General features: G+C 44.0%; 1 protein-coding gene across 1 annotated transcript in view; it reads left to right on the forward strand.

Annotated features, from left to right (window-relative positions):
- The window catches only part of cracr2aa (calcium release activated channel regulator 2Aa), a 165,203-nt gene that overhangs the window by 73,987 nt on the left and 68,464 nt on the right, over positions 1-22,752 (forward strand). The window contains exons 10-14 of the mRNA XM_063057546.1: positions 9,189-9,237; positions 9,394-9,476; positions 15,747-16,044; positions 20,346-20,478; positions 22,533-22,614. Of these exons, the coding sequence (XP_062913616.1) occupies positions 9,189-9,237; positions 9,394-9,476; positions 15,747-16,044; positions 20,346-20,478; positions 22,533-22,614 (645 nt within the window). The remainder of the gene's footprint in view (positions 1-9,188; positions 9,238-9,393; positions 9,477-15,746; positions 16,045-20,345; positions 20,479-22,532; positions 22,615-22,752) is intronic.

The raw sequence follows: 22,752 nt of genomic DNA on the forward strand, positions 1-22,752 counted from the left end.
GACTAGATTTAGAACAGCCTTTGTACACCACGGTTCCTGTATGCTACCATGCTTTCCCTGTCTCATTGGAATATACCTGTGCAGAACGCCACACAAATATCCCCTGAACATTTGCCACATTTCTTCCATACGTTTCCCTGAGAACATCTGTTCCCAATTTATGCTTCCAAGTTCTTGCCTGATAGCCTCATATTTCCCCTTACTCCAATTAAACGTTTCCCTAACTTGTCTGTTCCTATCCCTCTCCAATGGTATGGTAAACCAGATAGAATTATGATCACTATCTCCAAAATACTCTCCCACTGAGAGATCTGACACCTGACCAGGTTCATTTCCCAATACCAGATCAAGTACAGCCTCTCCTCTTGTAGGCTTATCTACATATTGTGTCAAGAAACCTTCCTGAACACACCTAACAAACTCCACTCTATCTAAACCCCTCACTCTAGGGAGATGCCAATCAATATTTGGGAAATTAAAATCTCCCACCACAACAACCCTGCTATTATTACACCTTTGCATAATCTGACTATAAAAACACCCAGTAAGGTTATTGACCCTTTCCTATTCCTAACTTCCGCACACAGAGATTCCGTAGACAACCCCTCCATGACTTCCTCATGACGAAGGGTTCCAGCCCGAAACGTCGACCGATCTTTTCCACAGATGCTGCCCCACCTGCTGAGTTCCTCCAGCATGTTGTGAGTGTGACTTCCTCCTTTTCTGCAGCCGTGACACTATCTCTGATCAACAGTGCCACACTCCCACCTCCTTTGCCTCCCTCCCTGTCCTTTCTGAAACATCTAAAGCCTGGCACTTGAAGTAGCCATTTCTGCCGCTGCACCATCCAAGTCTCTGTAATGGCCACAACATCATAGCTCCAAGTGCTGATCCACGCTCTCAGCTCATCGGCTTTATTCTTAATACTCTTCGCATTAAAATAGACACATCTCAAACCATCAGTCTGGGCGCGTCCCCTCTCTATCACCTGCCTATCCTCCCTTTCGCACTGTCGCCAAGCTTTCTATATTTGTGAGCCAACCTCCCTTTCCTCTGTCACTTCAGTTTGGTTCTCACCCCCCACCCCTCCAGCAATTCTTGTTTAAACGCTCCCCAATAGCCTTAACAAACCTCCCTGCCAGGATATTAGTCCCCCTGGGATTCAAGTGCAACCTGTCCTTTTTTATATTGGGTAAAGATGGGATTTTTACCTAATATAAGACCATAAGGTCATGCGAGAACTGTAAGTATAGTACATGGAGTAAAGCCAGATCTAACTTATAAAGAGGCTTTGAGGAAAGAGAAGCAGAATAAAGGTAGTAAGATAGTAGGGCTAAAGTGCATGTACTTTAATGCAAGAAGCATCAGGAACAAAGGTGATGAACTGAGAGCTTGGATACATACATGGAATTATGATGTAGTGGCCATGACAGAGACTTGGCTGGCACCAGGGCAGGAATGGATTTTCAATATTCCTGGATTTCAGTGCTTTAAAAGGGATGGGGTGGGGGAAGGGGGAGGAGGGGTGGCATTACTGGTCACTATTACAGCTACTAATTACTATTACAGCTACAGAAAGGATGGGTAATGTAGCAGGATCCTCTTTTGAGTCAGTATGGGTGGAAGTCAGGAACAGGAAGGGAGCAGTTACTCTATTGGGAGTATTCTATAGGCCCCCTGGTAGCAGCAGAGATACCGAGGAGCAGATTGAAAGGCAGATTTTGGAAAGGTGCAAAAATAACAGGGTTGTTATCATGGATGACTTTAACTTCCCTAATATTGATTGGCATCTGATTAGTTCCAATGGTTTAGATGGGGCAGAGTTTGTCAAGTGTGTCCAGGACAGATTCCGGTCACAGTATGTTGACAGGCTGACGAGGGGGAATGCCATACTAGATCTAGTATTAGGTAATGAACCGGGTCAGGTCACAGATCTCTCAGTGGGTGAGCATCTGGGAGACAGTGACCACCACTCCCTGGCCTTCAGCATTATCATGGAAAAGGGTAGAATCAGAGAGGACAGGAAAATTTTTAATTGAGGAAGGACAAATTATGAGGCTGAAAGGCTAGAACTTGCAGATATGAATTGGGATGATGTTTTTGCAGGGAAATGTACTACGGACATGTGGTCGGTGTTTAGGGATCTCTTGCAGGATGTTAGGGATAAATTTGTCCCGGTGAGGAAAGTAAAGAATGGTAGGGTGAAGGAACCATGGGTGACAAGTGAGGTGGAAAATCTAGTCAGGAGGAAGAAGGCAGCATACATGAGGTTTAGGAAGCAAGGATCAGATGGGTCTATTGAGGAAGATAGGGAAGCAAGAAAGGAGCTTAAGAAAGGGCTGAGGAGAGCAAGAAGGGGGCATGAGAAGGCTTTGGCGATTAGGGTAAAGGAAAACCCCAAGGCATTCTTCAATTATGTGAAGAACAAAAGAATGATAGGACCATCTAGAGATAAAGATGGGAAGATGTGCCTGGAGGCTGTGGAAGTGAGCGAGGTCCTCAATGAATACTTCTCTTCGGTATTCACTAATGAGAGGGAAATTGATGATGGTGAGGACAATATGAGTGAGGTTGATGTTCTGGAGCATGTTGATATTAAGGGAGAGGAGGTGTAGGAGTTGTTAAGATACATTAGGACGGATAAGTCCCCGGGGCCTGATGGAATATTCCCCAGACTGTTCCACGAGGTGAGGGAAGAGATTGCTGAGCCTCCGGCTAGGACCTTGATGTTCTCGTTGTCCACAGGAATGGTACCGGAGGATTGGAGGGTGATGAACGTTGTCCCTTTGTTCAAAAAAAGTTGTAGGGGTAGTCCAGGTAATAATAGACCAGTGAGCCTTACGTCTGTGGTGGGAAAGCTGTTGGAAAAGATTCTTAGAGATAGGATCTATGGGCATTTAGAGAATCATGGTCTGATCAGGGACGGTCAGCATGGCTTTGTGAAGGGCAGATCGTGTCTAACAAGCCTGATAGAGTTCTTTGAGGAGGTGACCAGGCATTTAGATGAGGGTAGTGCAGTGGATGTGATCTACATGGATTTTAGTAAGGCATTTGACAAGGTTCCACATGGTAGGCTTATTCAGAAAGTCAGAAGATGTGGGATCCAGGGAAGTTTGGCCAGGTGGATTCAGAATTGGCTTGCCTGCAGAAAGCAGACATTCGTAGTGGAGCGAGCACATTTGGATTAAAGGGTTGTGACTAGTGGTGTCCTACAAGGATCGGTTCTGGGACCTCTAGTTTTCGTGATTTTTATTAACGACATGGGTGTGGGGGTAGAAGGGTGGGTTGTCAAGTTTGCAGACGACACCAAGGTTGGTGGTGTTGTAGATAGTGTAGAGGATTGTCAAAGATTGCAGAGAGACATTGATACGTTGCAGAAGTGGGCTGAGAAGTGGCAGATGGAGATTCCCCTCTTATTCTTCTGAATGATAGTCATTATAGGCCCATAGCCATCGATTGGTCTTCATATGGTAACCCTTTCATTATCGGAATCAGTTTTGTAACCCTCCTCTGAACTGTCTGCAATATCAGCACATCCTTCATAGGGAAGGGGCCTAAAACTGGTCACAATGTTCCAAGTGAGGCCTTACCAGTGCTTTATAAAGCCTCAACGTTACATCCTTGCTTTTATATTCCAGTTTTCTTGAAATGAATGCTAATATTGCATTTGCCTTCATTGCCACAGACTCAACCTGCAAATCCCCTTTATGGAATCCTGCACAAGGACCCCCATGTCCCTTTGCACCTCAGATTTTTGAATTTTCTCTCCATTTAGAAAATAATCTGCCCTTTTTATTTCTTCGACCAAAGTACATGACCGTATACTTCCTGACGCAGCAATCCATGTACCACTTATTTGCCCGTTCTTCTAATCTCTGTCTAAGTCCTTCTATAGCGCCTCTACTTCCTCAGAACTACTTGTCCTTCCACCTATCTTTGTATCATCTGCAAACCTTTGCATCAAAGTCATTAATTCCGTCATCCAAATCACTGAAATGTAATGTAAAAAGAAACAGTTTCAACACTGAACCCTGTGAACACCACTAATCATCAGCAGCCAACCAGAAAAAGTTTCCTTTATTGCCACTCTTTGCCTCCTGCCAATCAGCCAGTGCTCTATCCATGCTAGTATCTTTCCTGTAATACTTATTAAAGAGCTCATGTGTGGAACCTTGTCACAAGTCTTCTGAAAATCCGAGTACACAACATCCCCCCCATTCTCCTTTGTCTATCCTTCTTGTTATTTCTTCAGAGACTTCCAACAGATTTGTCAGCTAAGATTTTTGCTTAATGAAACCAGGCTGACTTTGGTCTATTTTATCATATGCATTCATGTACCCCAAAACCACAACCTTAACAATAGAGTCCAACATCTTCCCCACCACTGAGATCAGACTAACTGACCTATAATTTCCATTCTTCTGCCTCTCTCCCTTGTTGAAGGATGGAGTGATATTTGCAATTTTCCAGTCCTCCCAAGCAATTCCAGAATCCATTGATTCTTGAAAGATCATTACTAATCCCTCCACAATCTCTTCAGCAACCTCTTCCAGAACCCTGGGGTATAGACCGTTTGGTCCAGGTGATTTATCTATCTTCATACCTTTCAGTTTCCCAAGCACCTTCTTCCTAATAATGACAACTTCACTTATTTCTGCATTCTGACGCTCATAGAGTCACAGAAAAGTGCAGCACACAAGATTCAAGATTCAAAAACTTTATTGTCATTCTAACCATACATCAGCTCTGCAGGGCAGAATGAGAGCGCTTCTCAGGGGCAGTGCAATCATAACATAACAAACGCAACACTAAATAATAAACATAACAATAAATAGTAAAACACAACAGCCACATGTCAGTTAAAATCAGTTATAAGTGTCCAGTGCAAGTTAAAAGTGTCCAAAGCAGAGTCAGGTGGAGCAACTATTTAGCAGTCTGACTGGCTGTGGGAGGAAGCTGTTTAGTAGCCTTGTGGTTTTAGTTTTGATGCTCCTGTAACGTTTGCCTGATGGCAGAAGAACAACCAGTTCATGGAGAGGGTGTGAGGGGTCTTTAATGATGTACTGTGTCTTCTGGAGGTATTGACTCTGAAAGAGGTCTTGGACAGAAGGTAGGGAGACCCCAATAACCTTCTCTGCTCCCCTAACCACCCTCTGCAAGGCTTTTTTGTCGACAGCACTGCAGCCGGAGTACCAGGTTGTGATGCAAACGGTCAGCACCCTCTCAACCACGCCTCTGTAGAATGTAGTTAAGATGTTAGTGGGGAGTGATGCTTGTTTAAGCTTCCTCAGAAAGTGCAATCTCTGCTGGGCCCGTTTCACAATCCCAGTGGTGTTCCTGGACCAGGTGAGATTGTCCGAGATCTGCACCCCAAGGAACTTGATGTTTTCCACTCGCTCCACTGTGGAGCCGCTGATGCTGAGGGGTGTGTGCTCAGGCTGAAACTGTCTGAAATTGACGATCATCTCCTTGGTTTTGGTGACATTAAGCATCAAGTTGTTATCACTGCACCAGCTCTCTAGGTGTTTGACCTCCTCCCTGTACATAGTTTCATCATTTTTGCTGATGAGCCCCACCACTGTGGTATCATCTGCAAATTTAATGATCAGGTTCTCCTTGAATCTGGCTGCACAGTCATGTGTTAGCAGTGTAAACAGCAATGGGTAAGCACACAGCCTTGTGGGGATCCAGTGCTCAGTGTGATGGAGTCAGAGATGTTCCTGCCAACACGGACTGACTGTGGTCTCTGTCAAGAAATCCAGAATCCAGCGACACATGGCAGTGCTAAGGCCAAGCAGCGACAGTTTCTCCACTAGTCTCTGCGTGATGATGGTATTGCACGCTGAACTGAAATCAATGTACAGGATTCTGGCATAAGTGTCTTTGTTGTCCAAGTGAGAGAGAACTGTGTGCAGTGTGGTGGATATTGCCTCCTCCGTAGAGCGATTTGGATGATAAGCAAACTGTAGAAGATCCAGCGATGAGGGGAGGCTGGCTGTGATATGAGGCTTGACAAGCCGTTCGAAACATTTCATCACTATGGGGGTCAGGGCAACGGGACGGTTATTATTCAGACAGGCTACAACTGATTTCTTTGCTACAGGGATGACTGTGGAGGTTTTGAAGCATCTGGGGACAATAGCTTGACTAAGGGAGATGTTGAAAATGTCTGTCAGGACATATGCTAATACATCAGCACATTCCTTGAGCACACGTCCAGGGATATTGTCGGGACCTCCCGCTTTTCGTGGGTTGATCCTGGCAAGGGTCCTCTGTGTTTGCTCTGGATCAATGATTGGAGCCGGCCGGTCAGATGGTAAAAAGGGACTGGTTCTCCCCCTTGCTGTAGTGTTTGATGCTTCGAAGCAGGCAAAGAAATTGTTAAGCCTGTCTGGAAGAGAGGTGTCGCTGTCATCAGTTTTCTGCCTGATCCTGTAGTCTGTCAGAGCTTTAATTCCCTGCCACATCCGTCTGGTGTCACCTGTGTCACAGAAAATAAGCTCTTCTGCCCATCTAGTTTGTGCCAAACCATTTAAACTGCCTACTCCCACTGACCTCCACCGGGACTATAGCCCCCCATACTACTACCACCATGTACCTATCCAAACTTCATTAAACGTTGAAATTGAGCTTACATGCAGCACTTGCACTGGCAGTGTGTTCCACACTCTCATGACACTCTTTCACCTTTCAACTTTAACCCATGACCAATAATTGTCCCACCCATCCTCAGTGGAAAAAGCCTGCCTGCATTTATCCTATCTATGCCCCTCATAATATTGAATACCTCTATCAAATCTCCCTCAATCTTCTACGTTCCAAAGGGTAGAGTCCTAACTTATTCAATATTTCCATATTACTTGAGTCCTTCAGACCTAGCAACCTTCTTGAAAATTTTCTCTGCACTCTTTCAACCTTATTTACATCTTTGCTGTAGATACTTGACCAAAATGGTACACAATACTCCAAAATTTAGGCCTCACCAATGTTTTGTACTCAATTCTTTGATTTATGAAGGCCAATGTGCCAAAAGCTTTCTTTATGACCCTATCAACCTGTGATACCACTTTCAATGAATTACCTTCCTGTATTCCCAGATCCTATCGTTCTACCACACTCCTCAGTGTCCTACCCTTCACTGTGTAAGACCTATTGTATTTGGGCCTACCTAATTACTACACATCACACCTCTCAAACTTCTGGCATAGTGTTCGAATCTTCCACAGTGAAGATGGATGGGAAATATTTATTCATTTCATCCACCGTTTCCATATGCCCCAGCATAATTCTCTAGTGATTGGATATCTGCTCTTGCCTCTTTTTACTCTTTAGAAATCTAAGAAATTTTTGTATCCTCTTTAACATTATTGGCTACCTTACCTTTATATTTCATCTTTTCTTTTTTAGTTGCCTTCTGTTTTTTTTTAAAGCTTCCCAGTCTTCTAACTTCCCACTAATTTTTATTATATGCCCTCTCCTAAGCTTGTATGTTGGCTTTGACTTGCCTTGTCAGCCACAGTTCTGCTGCTTTCAGAATACTTAAGACTATAAGACCATAAGACATAGGAGCAGAATTGGGTCATTCCACTCATCGAGTCTGCTCCACCAGTCCATCATGCCTGATCCCGGATCCCACTCAACCCGATATACCTGCCTTCTCGCCACATCCTGTGATGCCCTGACCGATCAGGAAGCAATCAACTTCTGCCTTAAATATACTCATGGACTTGTCCTCCACTGCAGTCTGTGGCAGAACATTCCACAGATTTACTACTCTCTAGCTAAAAAAATTCCTTCTTACATCTATTCTAAAGGGCCACCTCTCAATTTTCAGGCTGTGCTCTCTAGTCCTGGATACCCCACCAAAGGAAACATCCTCTCCACATACACCCTCTCTAGTCCTTTCAACACTCGGTAGGTTTCAATGAGAATGAAACCTCCCCCCACCCCCCACATTCTTCTAAATTCCAGTGAGTACAGGCCCGAGGCTGCCAAATTCTCCTCATATGTTAACCCCTTCATTCCCCAAATCATCCTCTTGAACAACCTCAGGACTCTCTCCAATGACAACACATCCTTTCTCTATCATGGAGTCTCAGTCATTGAGTGTGTTCAGGGAAGAATGACAGATATTTTGATATTAATGGAATCAAAGGGTATGGAAGGAGGGTACAAGAGTAGTGCCGAGGTAAAAGATCGCCCGTGATCTGATTGAATTGTAGAGCTGGAATGGAGATTGATGGCTGAATCTGGCTTCTATCTCTTACAATAAGCACAATTTGGTCAGGATTGTTGTGCATATTGGGAACTCAGGTTGAGGTGTTTGATGTTGTATTGTCCGCCGAGCTTGGCAATTAGCTTGCAGATGTTTCATTACCAGTTGAGGTGACATCCTTCGTGCGAAGTTGTTGGTGTTTCTCTCTGGGAGTGCTCATACTCCATTCATTTGCCTCAGTTCTGATTAGATACCCCTTCAGTTGACCTTTGAATTCTACTGGCTCATGTGCCTTTGGCTCTTAGGTGTTGGTAGATAGCATCTATTTTGATATGTTTGTTTATGGAGTTATCAGAAAAGAACCGTTCTTCTAAAAATTCTCGTGTCTGCTCTGTGTTTGCCTGCACCAGAAACTCTGCGGTGTCTCAGTTAAAGCGGTGTCCTTCTCAGTCTTCATGTACTGAGATCAGTGACAGTGGAAGATATCCTTGTGACACCAGTTTGTGGTCCCATAAACAAGCTGAGAGTTTACATCCTGTCTGGCCAACGTAGTTCTTGTTGCAGTCTCCACAGGTGAGTGCTATCTACGAACCCCTAAAAGCCAAAGGAACATGAACCAATAGAATTCAAATGTCAACATTAAGGGATGGCCAATCAGGACTGAGGCAAGCAAACGGGGGCTTGTATGAACACAAGTACTCCCAGAGGGTAACACCAACAACTGCGCGCCGAAGATGTCACCTCAATTGGTGATGAAACGTCTGCAAGCTAATTGCCAAGCTTGGCAAACACCACAACATCAAACCATTTGCTCAGTTCCTGAATTGGTTACAAAAATGTGCAGAATGTCATCAAAATACTTCCTGAGGTGAGCTGTCTCAGCGTTGCCAGATGGAAATTGGTACAGCAGTCTATTCTGAAGCAGGACGAGAGTTTGATTGGAATTTCACTTCTGTATTTGAATATATTGCAGAGAAATGAACAAACACCTTCGAGATGAACAGGATATGTCCAATTTCAAGGTGAGTTCTATGACTGCCTCTTACAGACAGGTAAACAGTTTGATTTTTGCTGCATTTATCTTGAAAATAGAATGTTGTTGTGAAAAGATGTCATGGATCAAGCACACACCTTTGGAAAATATACTGTACAATTATTTCATCTTTGTTACATTTCAGAAGCCATTCAAATCTGGATCAGGGAAGCAAAGAGCTGTTTGTGCTGCTGGTCAATGTGTGGAGAACAAGCTATGTTCAGACAGGTAACCGTGCTGTGTAATGGGCCTGCTGTTCAAAGCCTCTTACAGCCACAGTCACAAGTTATACTTGTAACTCACTTGGATGTCAGCGAGTTAGACCAGCGGGAAGGATTTAAAAGGTGATAGCTTTATAGAGCGGGTATCGGAGGAATGGGTGACAGAGTAGAGGGAGACAGTGTATGAGGGCTTTGTTCAACGGGACTTTGGCAATAACAGGTCGAGGCAATGTAAGCTACTTGTGAGGAACAGGAAGTATGTCTGTGAAGCTGGTGTTCTGTACTGGGTGTCAGATGTGGGATGTCTGGGAGACTCCCATCCTCCCCGACAGCCACATCTGCACCAGGTGTGTCGAGCTGCAGCTCCTTAGGGACCGGGTTAGGGAACTGGAGATGCAGCTCGATGACCTTCATCTGGTCAGGGAGAGTGAGGAGGTGATAGAGAGGACTATAGGCAGGTAGTCACCCCGGGACTTAGGGAGACAGATAAGTGGGTAACAGTCAGAGGGAAGGGCAAGAGCCAGACACTAGAGAGCACCCCAGTGGCTGAACCCCCTTAACAATAAGTACTCCTGTTTGAGTATTGTTGGGGGAGACAGCCTACCTGGGGGAAGCAACAGTCGCCACGCCTGTGGCTCAGAAAGGTAGGGAAAGGAAAAGGATGGCAGCAATGACAGGGGACTATAGAGGGTCAGACAGGAGATTCTGTGGACACAGGAAAGAAACACGGATGGTAGTTTGCTTCTCAGGTGCCAGGGTCTGGGATGCTTCTGATCGTGTCCACGATATCCTGAAATGGGAAAGTGAACAACCAGAGGACATGGTGCATATTATACCATCGACATAGGTGGGAAAATGGAGGAGGGCCTGAAAACAGACTACAGGGAGTTAGGGAGGAAGTTGAGAAGCAGGACCTCAAAGGTAGTAATCTCAGGATTACTGCCTGTGCCGCGCGACAGTGAGTATAGGAATAGAGTGAGGTGGAGGATAAATGCGTGGCTGAGGGGTTGGAGCAGAGGGCAGGGATTCAGATTTCTGGATCATTTTTGGGACAGGTGTGACCTGTACAAAAAGGACGGGTTGCACTTGAATCCAAGGGGGACCAATATCCTGGCAGGGAGGTTTGCTAAGGCTGCTGGGGAGAGCTTAAACTAGAATTGCTGAGGGGTGGGAACTGAAGTGAAGAGACAGAGGAAGGGGTGGTTGACTCACAAATAGAGAAAGCTTGTAGGCAGTGCGAGAGGGAGAATAGGCAGGTGATAGAGAAGGGATGCGCTCAGACTGATGGTTTGAGATGGGTCTATTTTAATGCAAGAAGCATCATGAACATGGATAAGTACCTGGAGCTATGATGTTGTGGCCATTACAGAGACTTGGATGGCTCAAGGGCAAGAATGGTTACTTAGAGTGCCAGGCTTTAGATGTTTCAGAAAGGACAGGGAGGGAGGCAAAAGAGGTGGAGCATGGCAGTGTTGATCAGAGATAGTGTCATGGCTGCAGAAAAGGAGGAAGACATAGAGGGATTGTCTACTGAGTCTCTGTGGGTGGAAGTTAGGAAAAGGAAGGAAGTTGAGAAAGCAGGGCCACAAAGGTAGTCATCTCGGGATTACTGCCTGTGCCACGTGACAGTGAGTATAGGAACAGAATGAGGTGGAAGATAAATGCGTGGCTGAGGGATTGGAGCAGGGGGCAGGGATTCAGATTTCTGGATCATTGGGACCTCTTTCGGGGCAGGTGTGACCTGTACAAAAAGGACAGGTTGCACTTGAATCCCAGGGAGACCAAGATCCTGGCAGGGAGGTTTGCCAAGGCTATTGGGGAGATTTTAAACTAGAATTGCTGGGGGATGGGAACCGAACTGATGTGACGGAGGAAAGGGAGATTGTCTCACAAATAGAGAAAACTTAGAGACAGTATGAGAGGGAGGATAGGCGGGTAATAGAGAAGGACGTACTCAGACCAGTGGCTTGAGATGTGTCTATTTTAATGCGAGGAGTATTATGCACAAAGCGGATGAGCTTAGAGTGTGGATCAGCACTTGGAACTATGATGTTGTGGCCACTACACAGATTTGGATGGTGCAGGGCCAGGAATGGCTACTTCAAGTGCCAGGTTTTAGATGTTTCAGAAAGGACAGGGAGGGAGGCAAAAGAGGTGGGGGCGTGGCACTGTTCATCAGGGATAGTGTCACAGCTACAAAAAAGGAGGAAGTCATGGAGGGGTTGTCTACGGAGTCTCTGTGGATGGAAGTTAGGTATAGGAAGGGGTCAATAACTCTACTGGGTGTTTTTATAGACCACCCAATACTAGCAGGGACATTGAGGAGCAGATCAGGAGACAGATTCTGCAAAGGTGTATTAATAATAGGGTTGTTGTGGTAATTTCCCAAATATCGATTGGCATCTCCCTAAAGTGAGGGGTTTATATGGGGTGGAGTTCGTTAGGTGTGTTCGGGAAGGTTTCTTGACACAATATGTAGATAAGCCTACAAGAGGAGGGGCTGTATTTAGAAACATAGAAAACCTACAGCACATTACAGGCCTTTCGGCCCTCAATGCTGTGCCGAACATGTATTTACTTTAGAAATTACCTCGGGTTACGCATAACCCTCTATATTTCGAAGCTTCATGTACCTATCCAGGAGTCTCTTAAAATACTCTATTGTATCCGCCTCCACCAACATCACCAGCAGCCCATTCCACACACTCGCCACTCTCTACGTAAAAAAAAACTTACCCCTGACATCTGCTCTGTACCTAATCTGGTATTGGGAAGTGAACCTGGTCAGGTGTCAGGTCTCCCAATAGAAGAGCATTTTGGAGATAGTGATCACAATTCTATCTCCTTTACCATAGCATTGGAGAGAGATAGGAATAGACAAGTTAGGGAAACGTTTAATTGGAGTAAGGGGAAATATGAAGCTATCAGGCAGGAACTTGGAAGCGTAAATTGGAAACAGATGTTCTCAGGGAAACGTATCGAAGAAATGTGGCAAATGTTCAGGGGATATTTGCATGGGGTTCTGCATAGGTACGTTCCAATGAGAGAGGGAAAGGATGGTAGCATACAGGAACCATGGTGTACCAAGGCTGTTCTAAATCTAATCAAGAACAAAAGAAGAGCTTATGAAAGGTTCAAAAAAATTAGGTAATGATAGAGATCTAGAAGATTATAAGGCTAGCAGAAAGGAGCTAAGAATGAAATTAGGAGAGCCAGAAGGGGCTATGAGAAGGCCTTGACAGACAGGATTAAGGAAAACCCCAAGGCATTCTACAAGTATGTGAAGAGCAAGGGGATAAGACGTGAGAAAGTAGGACCAATCAAGTGCGACAGTGGAAAAGTGTGTATGAAACCGAAGGAGATAGCAGAGGTACTTAATGAATACTTTGCTTCCGTATTCACTACAAAAAGGAGCTTGGCGATTGTAAGGATGACTTGCAGTGGACTGAAATGCTTGAGCATGTAGATATTAAAGAAGAGGATGTGCTGGAGCTTTTGGAAAGCATCAAGTTGGATAAGACACCAGGACCGATGGGATGTGCTCCAGGCTACTTGGGAAGTGAGGGAGGAGATTGCTGAGACTCTGGCTATGATCTTTGCGTCATCAATGAGGATATCAATAAGTTGATGGAGAAGATCCTGAGAGGCAGGATTTATGAACATTTGGAGAGGCGTAATATAATTAGGAATAGTCAGCATGGCTTTGTCAAAGGCAGGTTGTGCCTTATGAGTCTGATTAAATTTTTTGAGGATGTGACTAAACACATTGATGAAGGTAGAGCCGTAGATGTAGTGTATATGGATTTCAGCAAGGCATTTGATAAGGTACCCCATTCAAGGCTTATTGAGAAAGTAAGGAGGCATGGGATTCAAGGGGACATTGCTTTGTGGATCCAGAACTGGCTTGCCCACTGAAGGCGAAGTGTGGTTATAGATGGGTCATATTTTGCATGAAGGCTGGTGACCAGTGGTATGCCTCAGGGATCTGTTCTGGGACCCCTACTCTTTGTGATTTTTATAAATGATCTGGCTGACGAAGTGGAGGGATGGGTTAGTAAGTTTGCTAATGATACAAAGGTTGGGGGTGTTGTGGATAGTGTGGAGGGCTGTCAGAGGTTACAGCGGGACATTGATAGGATGCAAAACTGGGCTGAGAAGCGGCAGATGGAGTTCAACCCAGATAAGTGTGAGGTGGCTCATTTTGGTAGGTCAAATATGATGGCAGAATATAGTATTAATGGTAAGACTCTTGGCAGTGTGGAGGATCAGCGGGATCTTGAGGTCTGAGTCCATAGGACATTCAAAGCAGCTGCACAGGTTGGCTGTATGGTTAATAAGTCATACGGTACATTGGCCTTCATCAACCATGGTACTGAATTTAAGAGCTGAGAGGTAATGTTGCAGCTATAAAGGACCCTGGTCAGACCCCACTTGGAGTACTGTGCTCAGTTCTGGTCACCTCACTACAGGAAGGACGTGGAAACCATAGAAAGGGTGCAGAGGAGATTTACAAGGATGTTGCCTGGATTGGGGAGCATGCCTTATGAGAATAGGTTGATGGAACTCGGCCTTTTCTCCTTGGAGCGACGGAGGATGAGAGGTGACCTGATAGAGGTGTGTAAGATGACGAGAGGCATTGATTGTGTGGATAGTCAGAGGCTTTTTCCCTGGAGCGAAATGGCTAACATGAGAGGGCACAGTTTTAAGGTGCTTGGAAGGAGGTACAGAGGAGATGTCGGGGTAAGTTTTTTATGCAAAGACTGGTGAGTGCGTGGAATGGGCTGCCAGCGATGGTGGTGGAGGCGGATACGATAGGGTCTTTTAAGAGACTCCTGGATGGGTACATGGAGCTTAGAAAAATAGAGGACTATAGGTAACCTCAGTAATTTCTAAAGTAAGTACATGTTCGGCACAGCATCGTGGGCCGAAGGGCCTGTATTGTGCTGTAGGTAATCTATGTTTCTATGTTACATGGCACCAAGACGTACCCTTCTGCACAACTTGTCCATGCTGATTAAGGTGTCTTCCGGAGCTGGTCCTATGCAGCCCATATCTCTCTGAATCTTTCCCTGTACCAAACTAAATGTCATTTGTAGTCATACCCACCTTTACCACTTCCTCTGGCAGCTCCTTTTACCCACCATCTTTTGTATGGGAAGATTTGTCACCAGGTCTCTTTGAACTCCTTCCCTCTCACCTTAATTTTAATCCCTCCTGTTTTAGACTCTCCTATTCTACAAAACATACTTTGACCATTTATCTTACCTATGCCCCTCATGAGTTTATAAATCTATAAAGCCACCCTAAGCCTCCTTCACTCCAGAGAAAACAGTCCCAACCTATCCAGTCTCTCCTCATAATGCAAGCTCCCAGTACCAGAAGCCGCCTTCTGAATCTTTTCTGCACCCTTTCTAGTTTAATCAAATCTTCCAATATTCCTTCTGCAGTCTCCCAATGTCCCAAACAGCTATAACATGATATTCAAACTCACTTCCTTACCACTAGTTACAGGCCTCCAATCTGAAAAAAAGCAGCCCTCCATTACCACCTACCTTCCACAAAGCAAATTTTGTATCCAACTTCACCATGGCTCCAATATTATCTCCCCTAGGCCAGTGTATCATGTGGGACCTTGCCAAAAGCTCTGCTAAAGCTCCTGTAAATAATCTCAACCTGCCCTCATCAGTCCACTTGGTCATCTTTTCAAGACCATCCATTAAATACATGAGATACAATTCCTCAGATACAAAGTCATGTGGATCATGCCTAAACAGTGATTACCTTCACAAATGCAGGTGGATTCTTGTTGTGATTCACTAATAGTGAGGATACCTCAGCAGCATGTGCCTGCTCTCACCCATATCCTTAAGCATATTCACAACCGGGCTTCCGCCAACCTTTCAATAGTAAATGTCAGGGGTTGAACACCCCTGAGGAAAGAAACTTCACTCCCATCTCAGTCCTAAATCTGAGTCCTTGACTCATGATATCCCTGAGAGGGAAATGGCCTCCTTACACCATTCTTTCTGAACCTGTCAGAATTTTGGAGGTTTAACATGATATGTATCAGTCTGAACTCTAGTGAAAACATTCCTTGTCAACAGTCTCTCTCTGATTCCCCCCCTCCCCCCGCTTCCTGGAAATGAGAAATGAGGTTAGTCATCAAAGTCAAAGACCCACTGGAGATGGACAAAAGCAAATTAAAGCCCTGTGGAGAACTTGGGCAAGTTGGACTTTGTAATTCCACTAACCTTTTGCATTTTGTTAATTAAATCAGGCAGGACATTGGCAACTCAAAACCATCATTGAACAATCTGTGGCAAGCAAATAGACTGAGCCATATCAGAAAAGGAATGAATAAGGAATCTCCACCAGCAGAGCGAAGGTGCTTGCAGAGAATTATTTCAATTGAAGAAGACCCACTACCATACCTTCTTGAAGCACATTCAGCAACTCCATTACATAACTGGGTTGAGCTAAAAGAGGAGGAGCTGCATGAAGAGCAAAGCCAAGATGTAGCAGAGACTCCTTCGCTGCCAAGCAGCCAAACGGTAGATCCAGCAACATTGGAACAAGTAAGTTTTAAATTTTGAAAATTCCATCCCAGTCACAATGCTATTAGGCAGGAACTGGGGAGCACAAAATGGGAACAGATGTACTCAGCATCAGGTTTAATATCACTGGTGTATGCCGTGAAATTTGTTGTTTTGTGGCACCAGTGCATTGCAATACACAGTAATGTATATATGTGTTCATGGGTTCAATGTTGATTCAGAAATCTGATGGCAGAGGCGAAGAAGCTGTTGATGAAACATTGAGTTGTGTCTTCAGGCTCTTGTAGCCTCTCCTTGATGGTAGTAATGAGAAGAGGACATGTCCTAAGTGATGGGGGGTCCTTAATGATGGATGCCACCTTTTTTGAGGCATTATCTTTTAAAGCTATCCTTGTTGCTGGAAAGGTTAGTGCCAGTGATGGATCTGGCTGAGTTTACAACTTTCTGCAGCTTTTTCCGATCCTGTGTAGTATCCTCACCATAGGAAAGGATGATGCAACCAGTTAGAATGCTCTTCATGGTACAGCAGTAGAAACACGTGGATGCTTTTGGTGACATGCCAATTCTCCTCAAACTCCTAATGAACTATAGCTGCTGTCGTGTCTTTGTTGCAATTATATCAGTATGTTTGGCCCAGCACAGGTCTTCGGAGATGTTTACACCCAGGAACTTGAAACTGCTCACCCTTTTCACTTCTGATCTATCGATGTGGACTGGTGTGTGTCCCTTGATTTAACCTTCCTGAAATCCACAATCAATTCCTTGGTCTTACTGATGTTGAGTGCGAGGCAGTTGCTGCGATACCACTCCAAATAGTTGCTGACTATCTCACTCCTGTGCACCCCCTCTTCACCATCTGAAATTCTGCCCACAATAGGTGTGTCACTGGAGTATTGAAAGATGGCATTTGAGTTGTGTTTAGCCACACATTCATGGGTGCAGAGAGAGTAAAGCGGAGGGCTAAGCACGTATCCTTGAAATGTGCCAGTGAGGAAGAGATGTTATTTCCGATCCGCACAGATTGTGGTCTCACAATGAGGAAATCAAGGATCCAATTGCAGAGGGAGGTACAGAGGCCCATATTTTAAAGCTTAGAGTCATAGAAAAGTACAGCACAGAAACAGGGCCTTCAGTCCATCTAATCCATACTGAACCATTTAACCTGCCTACTCCCATTGACCTGCACCAGGACCATAGTCTTCCATACCCCTACCATCCATGTACCTATCCAAACTTCTGTAAAATGTGCTGAAGGAAACAGGAAGATAGCAGAAGGACTTAGATAGATTAGGAAAATGGGAAAGAAAGTAGCAAATGAAATACAGTGTTGGAAAATGCATGGTCTTGCACTTTGGTAGAAGAAATAAATGTGTAGACTATTTTCTAAACGGGGAGAAAATCCAAAATTCTGAGCTGTAAAGGGATTTGGCAGTCCTTGTGCAGACCACACTAAAGGTTAACTTACAGTTTGAGTCAGTGGCGAGGAAGGCAAGTGCAATGTTAGCATTCATTTCAAGAGGTCTAGAATACAAGAGCAAGGATGTGATGCTGAGGCTTTATAAGGCACTGGTGAGGCCTTACCTTGAGAATTGTGAACAGTTTTGGGCTCCTCATCTAAGGAAAGATGTACTGGCATTGGAGAGGGTTCAGAGAAGATTCACAAGGATGGTTCTGTGAATGAAAGAATTATCATATGAAGAACTTTGGTAGCTCTGGGTCTGTACTCACTGGAATTTAGAAGAGTGAGGGGGGCTCTCATTTGGATAACTAAGAAAATAAAAGAAGGCATCAAACTAAAAGCTTGTGTACAAAGTCACCAAGAGTTTTGGGAAACCTGAAGACTGAGAAGACTTTAAAAGCAACAAAGAACCACAAAGTGAGTAATAAAAAAAGGGATAATATATTATAAAAATAAACAAGCACAAAATATAAAAACGGATAGTAAAAGTTTTTATAATTATATAAAATGGATAAAGGTGGTAAAGTGAACATAGATCCCTTGAAGGATGAGAAGGGGGAAATGATATTGAGTAATGAGGAAAAGGCAGTGGCTTCGAATGATTATTTGTGTCAGTCTTCATGGTGGAGGACATGTCTAATATAACAAAGAGTGATGTTATAGATGCAATGGGAGATGAGGACCTCGATACAATAGCTATCGCTAAAGAGGTAGTGCTGAGCAAACTTGTGGGCCTGAAGATAGATAAGTTCCCTGGTTCTAATGGAATGCATCCCAGGGTACTGAAAGAAATGGCAGAGGTTATGGAGGCTTTGGTGATCATTTACCAAGATCCTCTGGACTCTGGGCAGGTTCCGACTGATTGGAAGATGGCGAATGTCATGCCACTGTTCAAAAAAGGATGTAGGCAAAAGGCAGGTAACTATAGGCCAGTTAGTTTCACATCTGTAGTTGGGAAAATGCTTGAAGCTATATTTGAAGAAGAAATAGCGAGACATCTGGAAAGAAATGAATCCATCAGGCAGATGCAGCATGAAATCAGCAAAGGCAGGTCTTTGACAAACTTACTGGAGTTATTTGAGGATATAACGAGCGCAGTAGATAGAGGGGAATAGATGGACATTATTTACTTGGATTTCCAGAAGGCGTTCGATAAGATACCACATAAAAGACTTATCCATAAGATAAGGATGCATAGAGTTGGGGGTGATGTATTTTAGCATGGATAGAGGATTGGTTAACTAACAGAAAGCAGAGAGTTGGGATGCATGGATGTTACTCTGGTAAGCAGTGTGCTGCAGGGGTAGGTCTTGGGCCCACAACTGTTCACGATAGAGATTAATGATCTGCAAGAGGGACCTGAGTGTTGTGTATCTAAGTTTGCTGATGATGCTAAATTGAGTGGAAAAGCAAATTGTGTAGAAGATACAGAGGGTCTGCAGAGAAATATAGATGGGTTAAGTGAGTGAGCAAGGGTCTAGCAGATGGAGTAAGATGTTGGTAAATGCGAGGTCATCCACTTTTGAAGGAAAAATGAAAGAGCAGATTGTTATTTAAATGGTAAAAAATTGCAATATACTGCAGTGCAGAGGGACTTGAGTGTGCATGAATCACAAAAAGTTGGTTTGCCGGTGCAGCAGGCTATCAAGAAGGCAAATGAGATGTAGGACTTCACTGCTAGTGGGACTGAATTTCAGAGTAGGGAGATTATGCTGCATCTGTATAGGGTACTGGGGAGGCCGCACCTGGAGTACTGCGTGCAGTTCTGGTCTCCATACTTAAGTAAAGATATACTGATTTTGGAAGTGGTGAAGAGGTGGTTCACCAGGTTGATTCCAGAGATTTGGGTGGGGGGTTAGACTATGAGGAGAGATTGAATCGCCTGGGACTGTACTCGCTGGAATTCAGAAGAATGAGAGGAGAGCTTGTAGAAACATAAAATTATGAAAGGGATAGATAAGATAGAGGCTGGAAAGTTGTTTCCACTGATAGGTGAGATTAGAACAAGGGGACATAGCCTCATGTTTCAGAGGAGTATACTTAGAACGGAGATGAAGAGGAACTGCTTTTCCCAGAGGGTGGTGAATCTGTGGAATTCTCAATGAAGCAGTCAAGGCTACCTCAGTAATTATATTTAATACAAGGTTGGATAAATTTTTGCATAGTAGGGGAATTAAGGGTTATGGGGGAAAGGCAGGTAGGTGGAGATGAGTCCATGGCCAGATCAGCCATGATCTTATTGAATGGCGGAGCAGGCTTGACAGGCCAGATGGCCGACTCCTGCTCCTGTTTCTTATGTTCTTAAAACCTTTTGAATGTTGAAAGGCCTAGACAGAGTAGATGTGGAAAGGATTTTTTCCATGTTGAGGGAGTCTATGATGAGAGGGCACAGGCTCAGGATTGAGGGACGTCGGTTCAAACAGAGGTGCAGAGAAATTTCTTTAGCCAGAGGGTGGTGAATTTGTGGAATTTGTTGCCATGTGTGGAGGCCAGGTCGTTGAGTGTATTTAAGATGGAGATTGATAGGTTCTCGATTGGCCACAGCATCAGAGGTTATGGAGCAAAGGTCGGAGAGGGGGGCTGAGGAGGGGAGAAAAGGATCCTCTATGATTGAATGGCGAAACGGACTCGATGGGCCAAATGGCCTAATTCTACTCCTGTGTCCTATGGTTTTATCAAGTGAGATAACCTCCATTTCTCAGTCTAGCAAATCTACATTTTCTGAAACATTTTTGCTCTTTCCTAATGGGGACATGAAACGACAATCACTCCTGACCCTGCCAGACCACTTTTGTGTAACACACCTACTTAGTAATACTTCATTTATCAAAGCCGTTTAACTAAACAACAGATATTTTTGCAGGACAGAGAAATATTCTCCAACCCCGACCGTTTATTCAAAATAATTTTGATTGGTAACTCCAGTGTGGGGAAAAGCTCTGTGTTGAGAAGATTTTGTGGTGATGGTTTTTATCCTGGGATCTGTGCGACTGTTGGTACGTGAGCTGACATCAACTTTCATCTGCCTGTCATCTCCTGATGTGCATTCAGTTTTCTGTAACTATATATATGAACCTGCTATTAGATTTTCCCCTCTGATAATTGTAATTTATCATTCAAATGTATCACTTAATTGCTTAGCCCATCAACCCTACTGGAGCATAGGCCATGGACAGCAGCTTGCCAGAGTTCTCTGTTCTGGGCCAGTCTTTCAACTTGTCTCCATATGTACCTATCTTCTTGGCATATCCTTCCCTCTCCCAGGGATGAAATATTTGGAGCTACTGTTTACTTTTCTGTAGCGCTAGGTTCTTAAGGGATGAGGTTTACTTTTCTGTCGCGCTAGGTTCTTATGGGATGAGGTTTACTTTTCTGTCGCGCTAGGTTCTTATGGGATGAGGTTTACTTTTCTGTAGTGCTGGGTTCTGATGGGATGAGGTTTACTTTTCTGTAGTGCTGGGTTCTGATGGGATGAGGTTGCTAGCCCCATACCCAACACTTCCTTTTGCAGCCAGGCTTGGCAGAGTTGACTCAAAGGCATGAGCACCCAACTTCCCAGTTTCTGGTGTCCCACACACACTCCCAGTTCACTTCATTCTCTTCTCCATTTGTTTCTCCCTCCAACTTTGCATGTTCCTTCTCAGTCCTGATGCCCAAAACATTGATCTGTCCCTTCTTCTACAGATGTTGATTGATCCAACATTCTGTTCATCATCCTACCTCGTTCAATGGTAGCACCTTGTTGAATATACAAATTGTCAGAATAAAAGGCAGGGCTAACTGATTAGGGAACCTTGATTTCCAAGAGATTGAGGCCCTGGTTAAGAAGGAGGTGCACAGCAGATAAATGCAACAAAAAACAAATGAGCTATCTGAGTAGTATAAGAAATGCAAGAGAACATTTAAGAAGGAAATCAGGAGGGCTAAAATAAGGCATGAGGAGAATTCTAAGAGCTTCTACAGATATATTAAAAACAAAAGGATAGCAAGGGACAAAATTGGTCCACTAGAAGATCAGAGTGGTCATCTATACATGGAGCTGAAAGAGATGGGAGAGATCTTAAATTGATTTTTTGCATCTGTATTTACTCAGAAGACAGATTTTGCATCATTACTCGGAAGTCTATGAGACAAAATAGCAGTGAGATCATGGACCCTACACAGATTACAGAGGAGGAGGTGTTTATTGGCTTGAGGCAAATGAGGGTGGATAAATCCCCAGGACCTGACACAGTGTTCCCTTGGACCCTGTGGAAGGCTAGAGCAGAAATTGCAGGGGCCCTGCCAGAGATATTTAAAATGTCCTTAACAACAGGTGAGGTACTGGTGGGTAGCTAATGTTGTTTCATTTTTTAAGAAGGGCCCTAAGAGTAAACCAGGATTTTATTAGCCTGATGTCAGGAGTGAGGAAGTCATTGGAAGGTATTCTAAGGGACCAGATATCTAAGTATTTGTATAGACAGAGATTGATTAGGAATGGTCAACATGGTTTTGTGCACGGTAGGTACACCCAATCTAATAGAGATTTTAAAGGAGGTTACCTGGAAAGCTGATGAAGAAAGACAGTAGTTGTAGTCTACATGGACCTTGCAAGACTTTAGTTTTCCTCTATCCATCCTGATTATTACACTCCATATACACTAATAAATTTGTAAAAAAAAACACAATTTTGCTGTTAAATGATCAATATCTACTCTTTATATTATGAGTTTCTAAATGATCTGTTACAAGTACCTTCTGGATTCCAGCTTCTTCCTAATGATGAATAAACCAACTGGTTTATTGTTTTTTGCATTCATTCTTCCTCTTTTCCAGTTTTCCAATCCTCTTAGACCATTCTAGAATTCTGGGAATGTTACAGAGCCACTGTCACTGCATTCACTAGCCCTACAACTACTTTTTTAAGGTCCAGCCAACCTTTATTCCCATTATTTTGTCCAGTACTTACTCTCATTTGCTTGTCAATGATAACCGTACTGTGGGATGTAAACTGAAGTAGCAGTTATATAATTAATAACTGCTTCCTTATATAAGTAACTTCTGCTTCCAGGTATCGATTACTGTGTGAGGACGGTGAATGTTGCTGGTAGTCTGCTGGCTCTCCAGTTGTGGGATACTGCTGGCCAGGAACGGTGGGTCATTCTGGCTACTTTCTAAAGGAGGATTAACTGTTTAGAATGTTCGTCTGGTGAGAGTGTCCTTGATATTGTTATTAATACCCGGAATGGTGACCGTTTGAGGGACGGCCAGGCTTATTCCCCAGAGAATGT

This window comes from Mobula hypostoma, chromosome 9 (genome assembly GCF_963921235.1).
Source record: "Mobula hypostoma chromosome 9, sMobHyp1.1, whole genome shotgun sequence".
Classification (NCBI taxonomy): Eukaryota; Metazoa; Chordata; class Chondrichthyes; order Myliobatiformes; family Myliobatidae; genus Mobula; species Mobula hypostoma.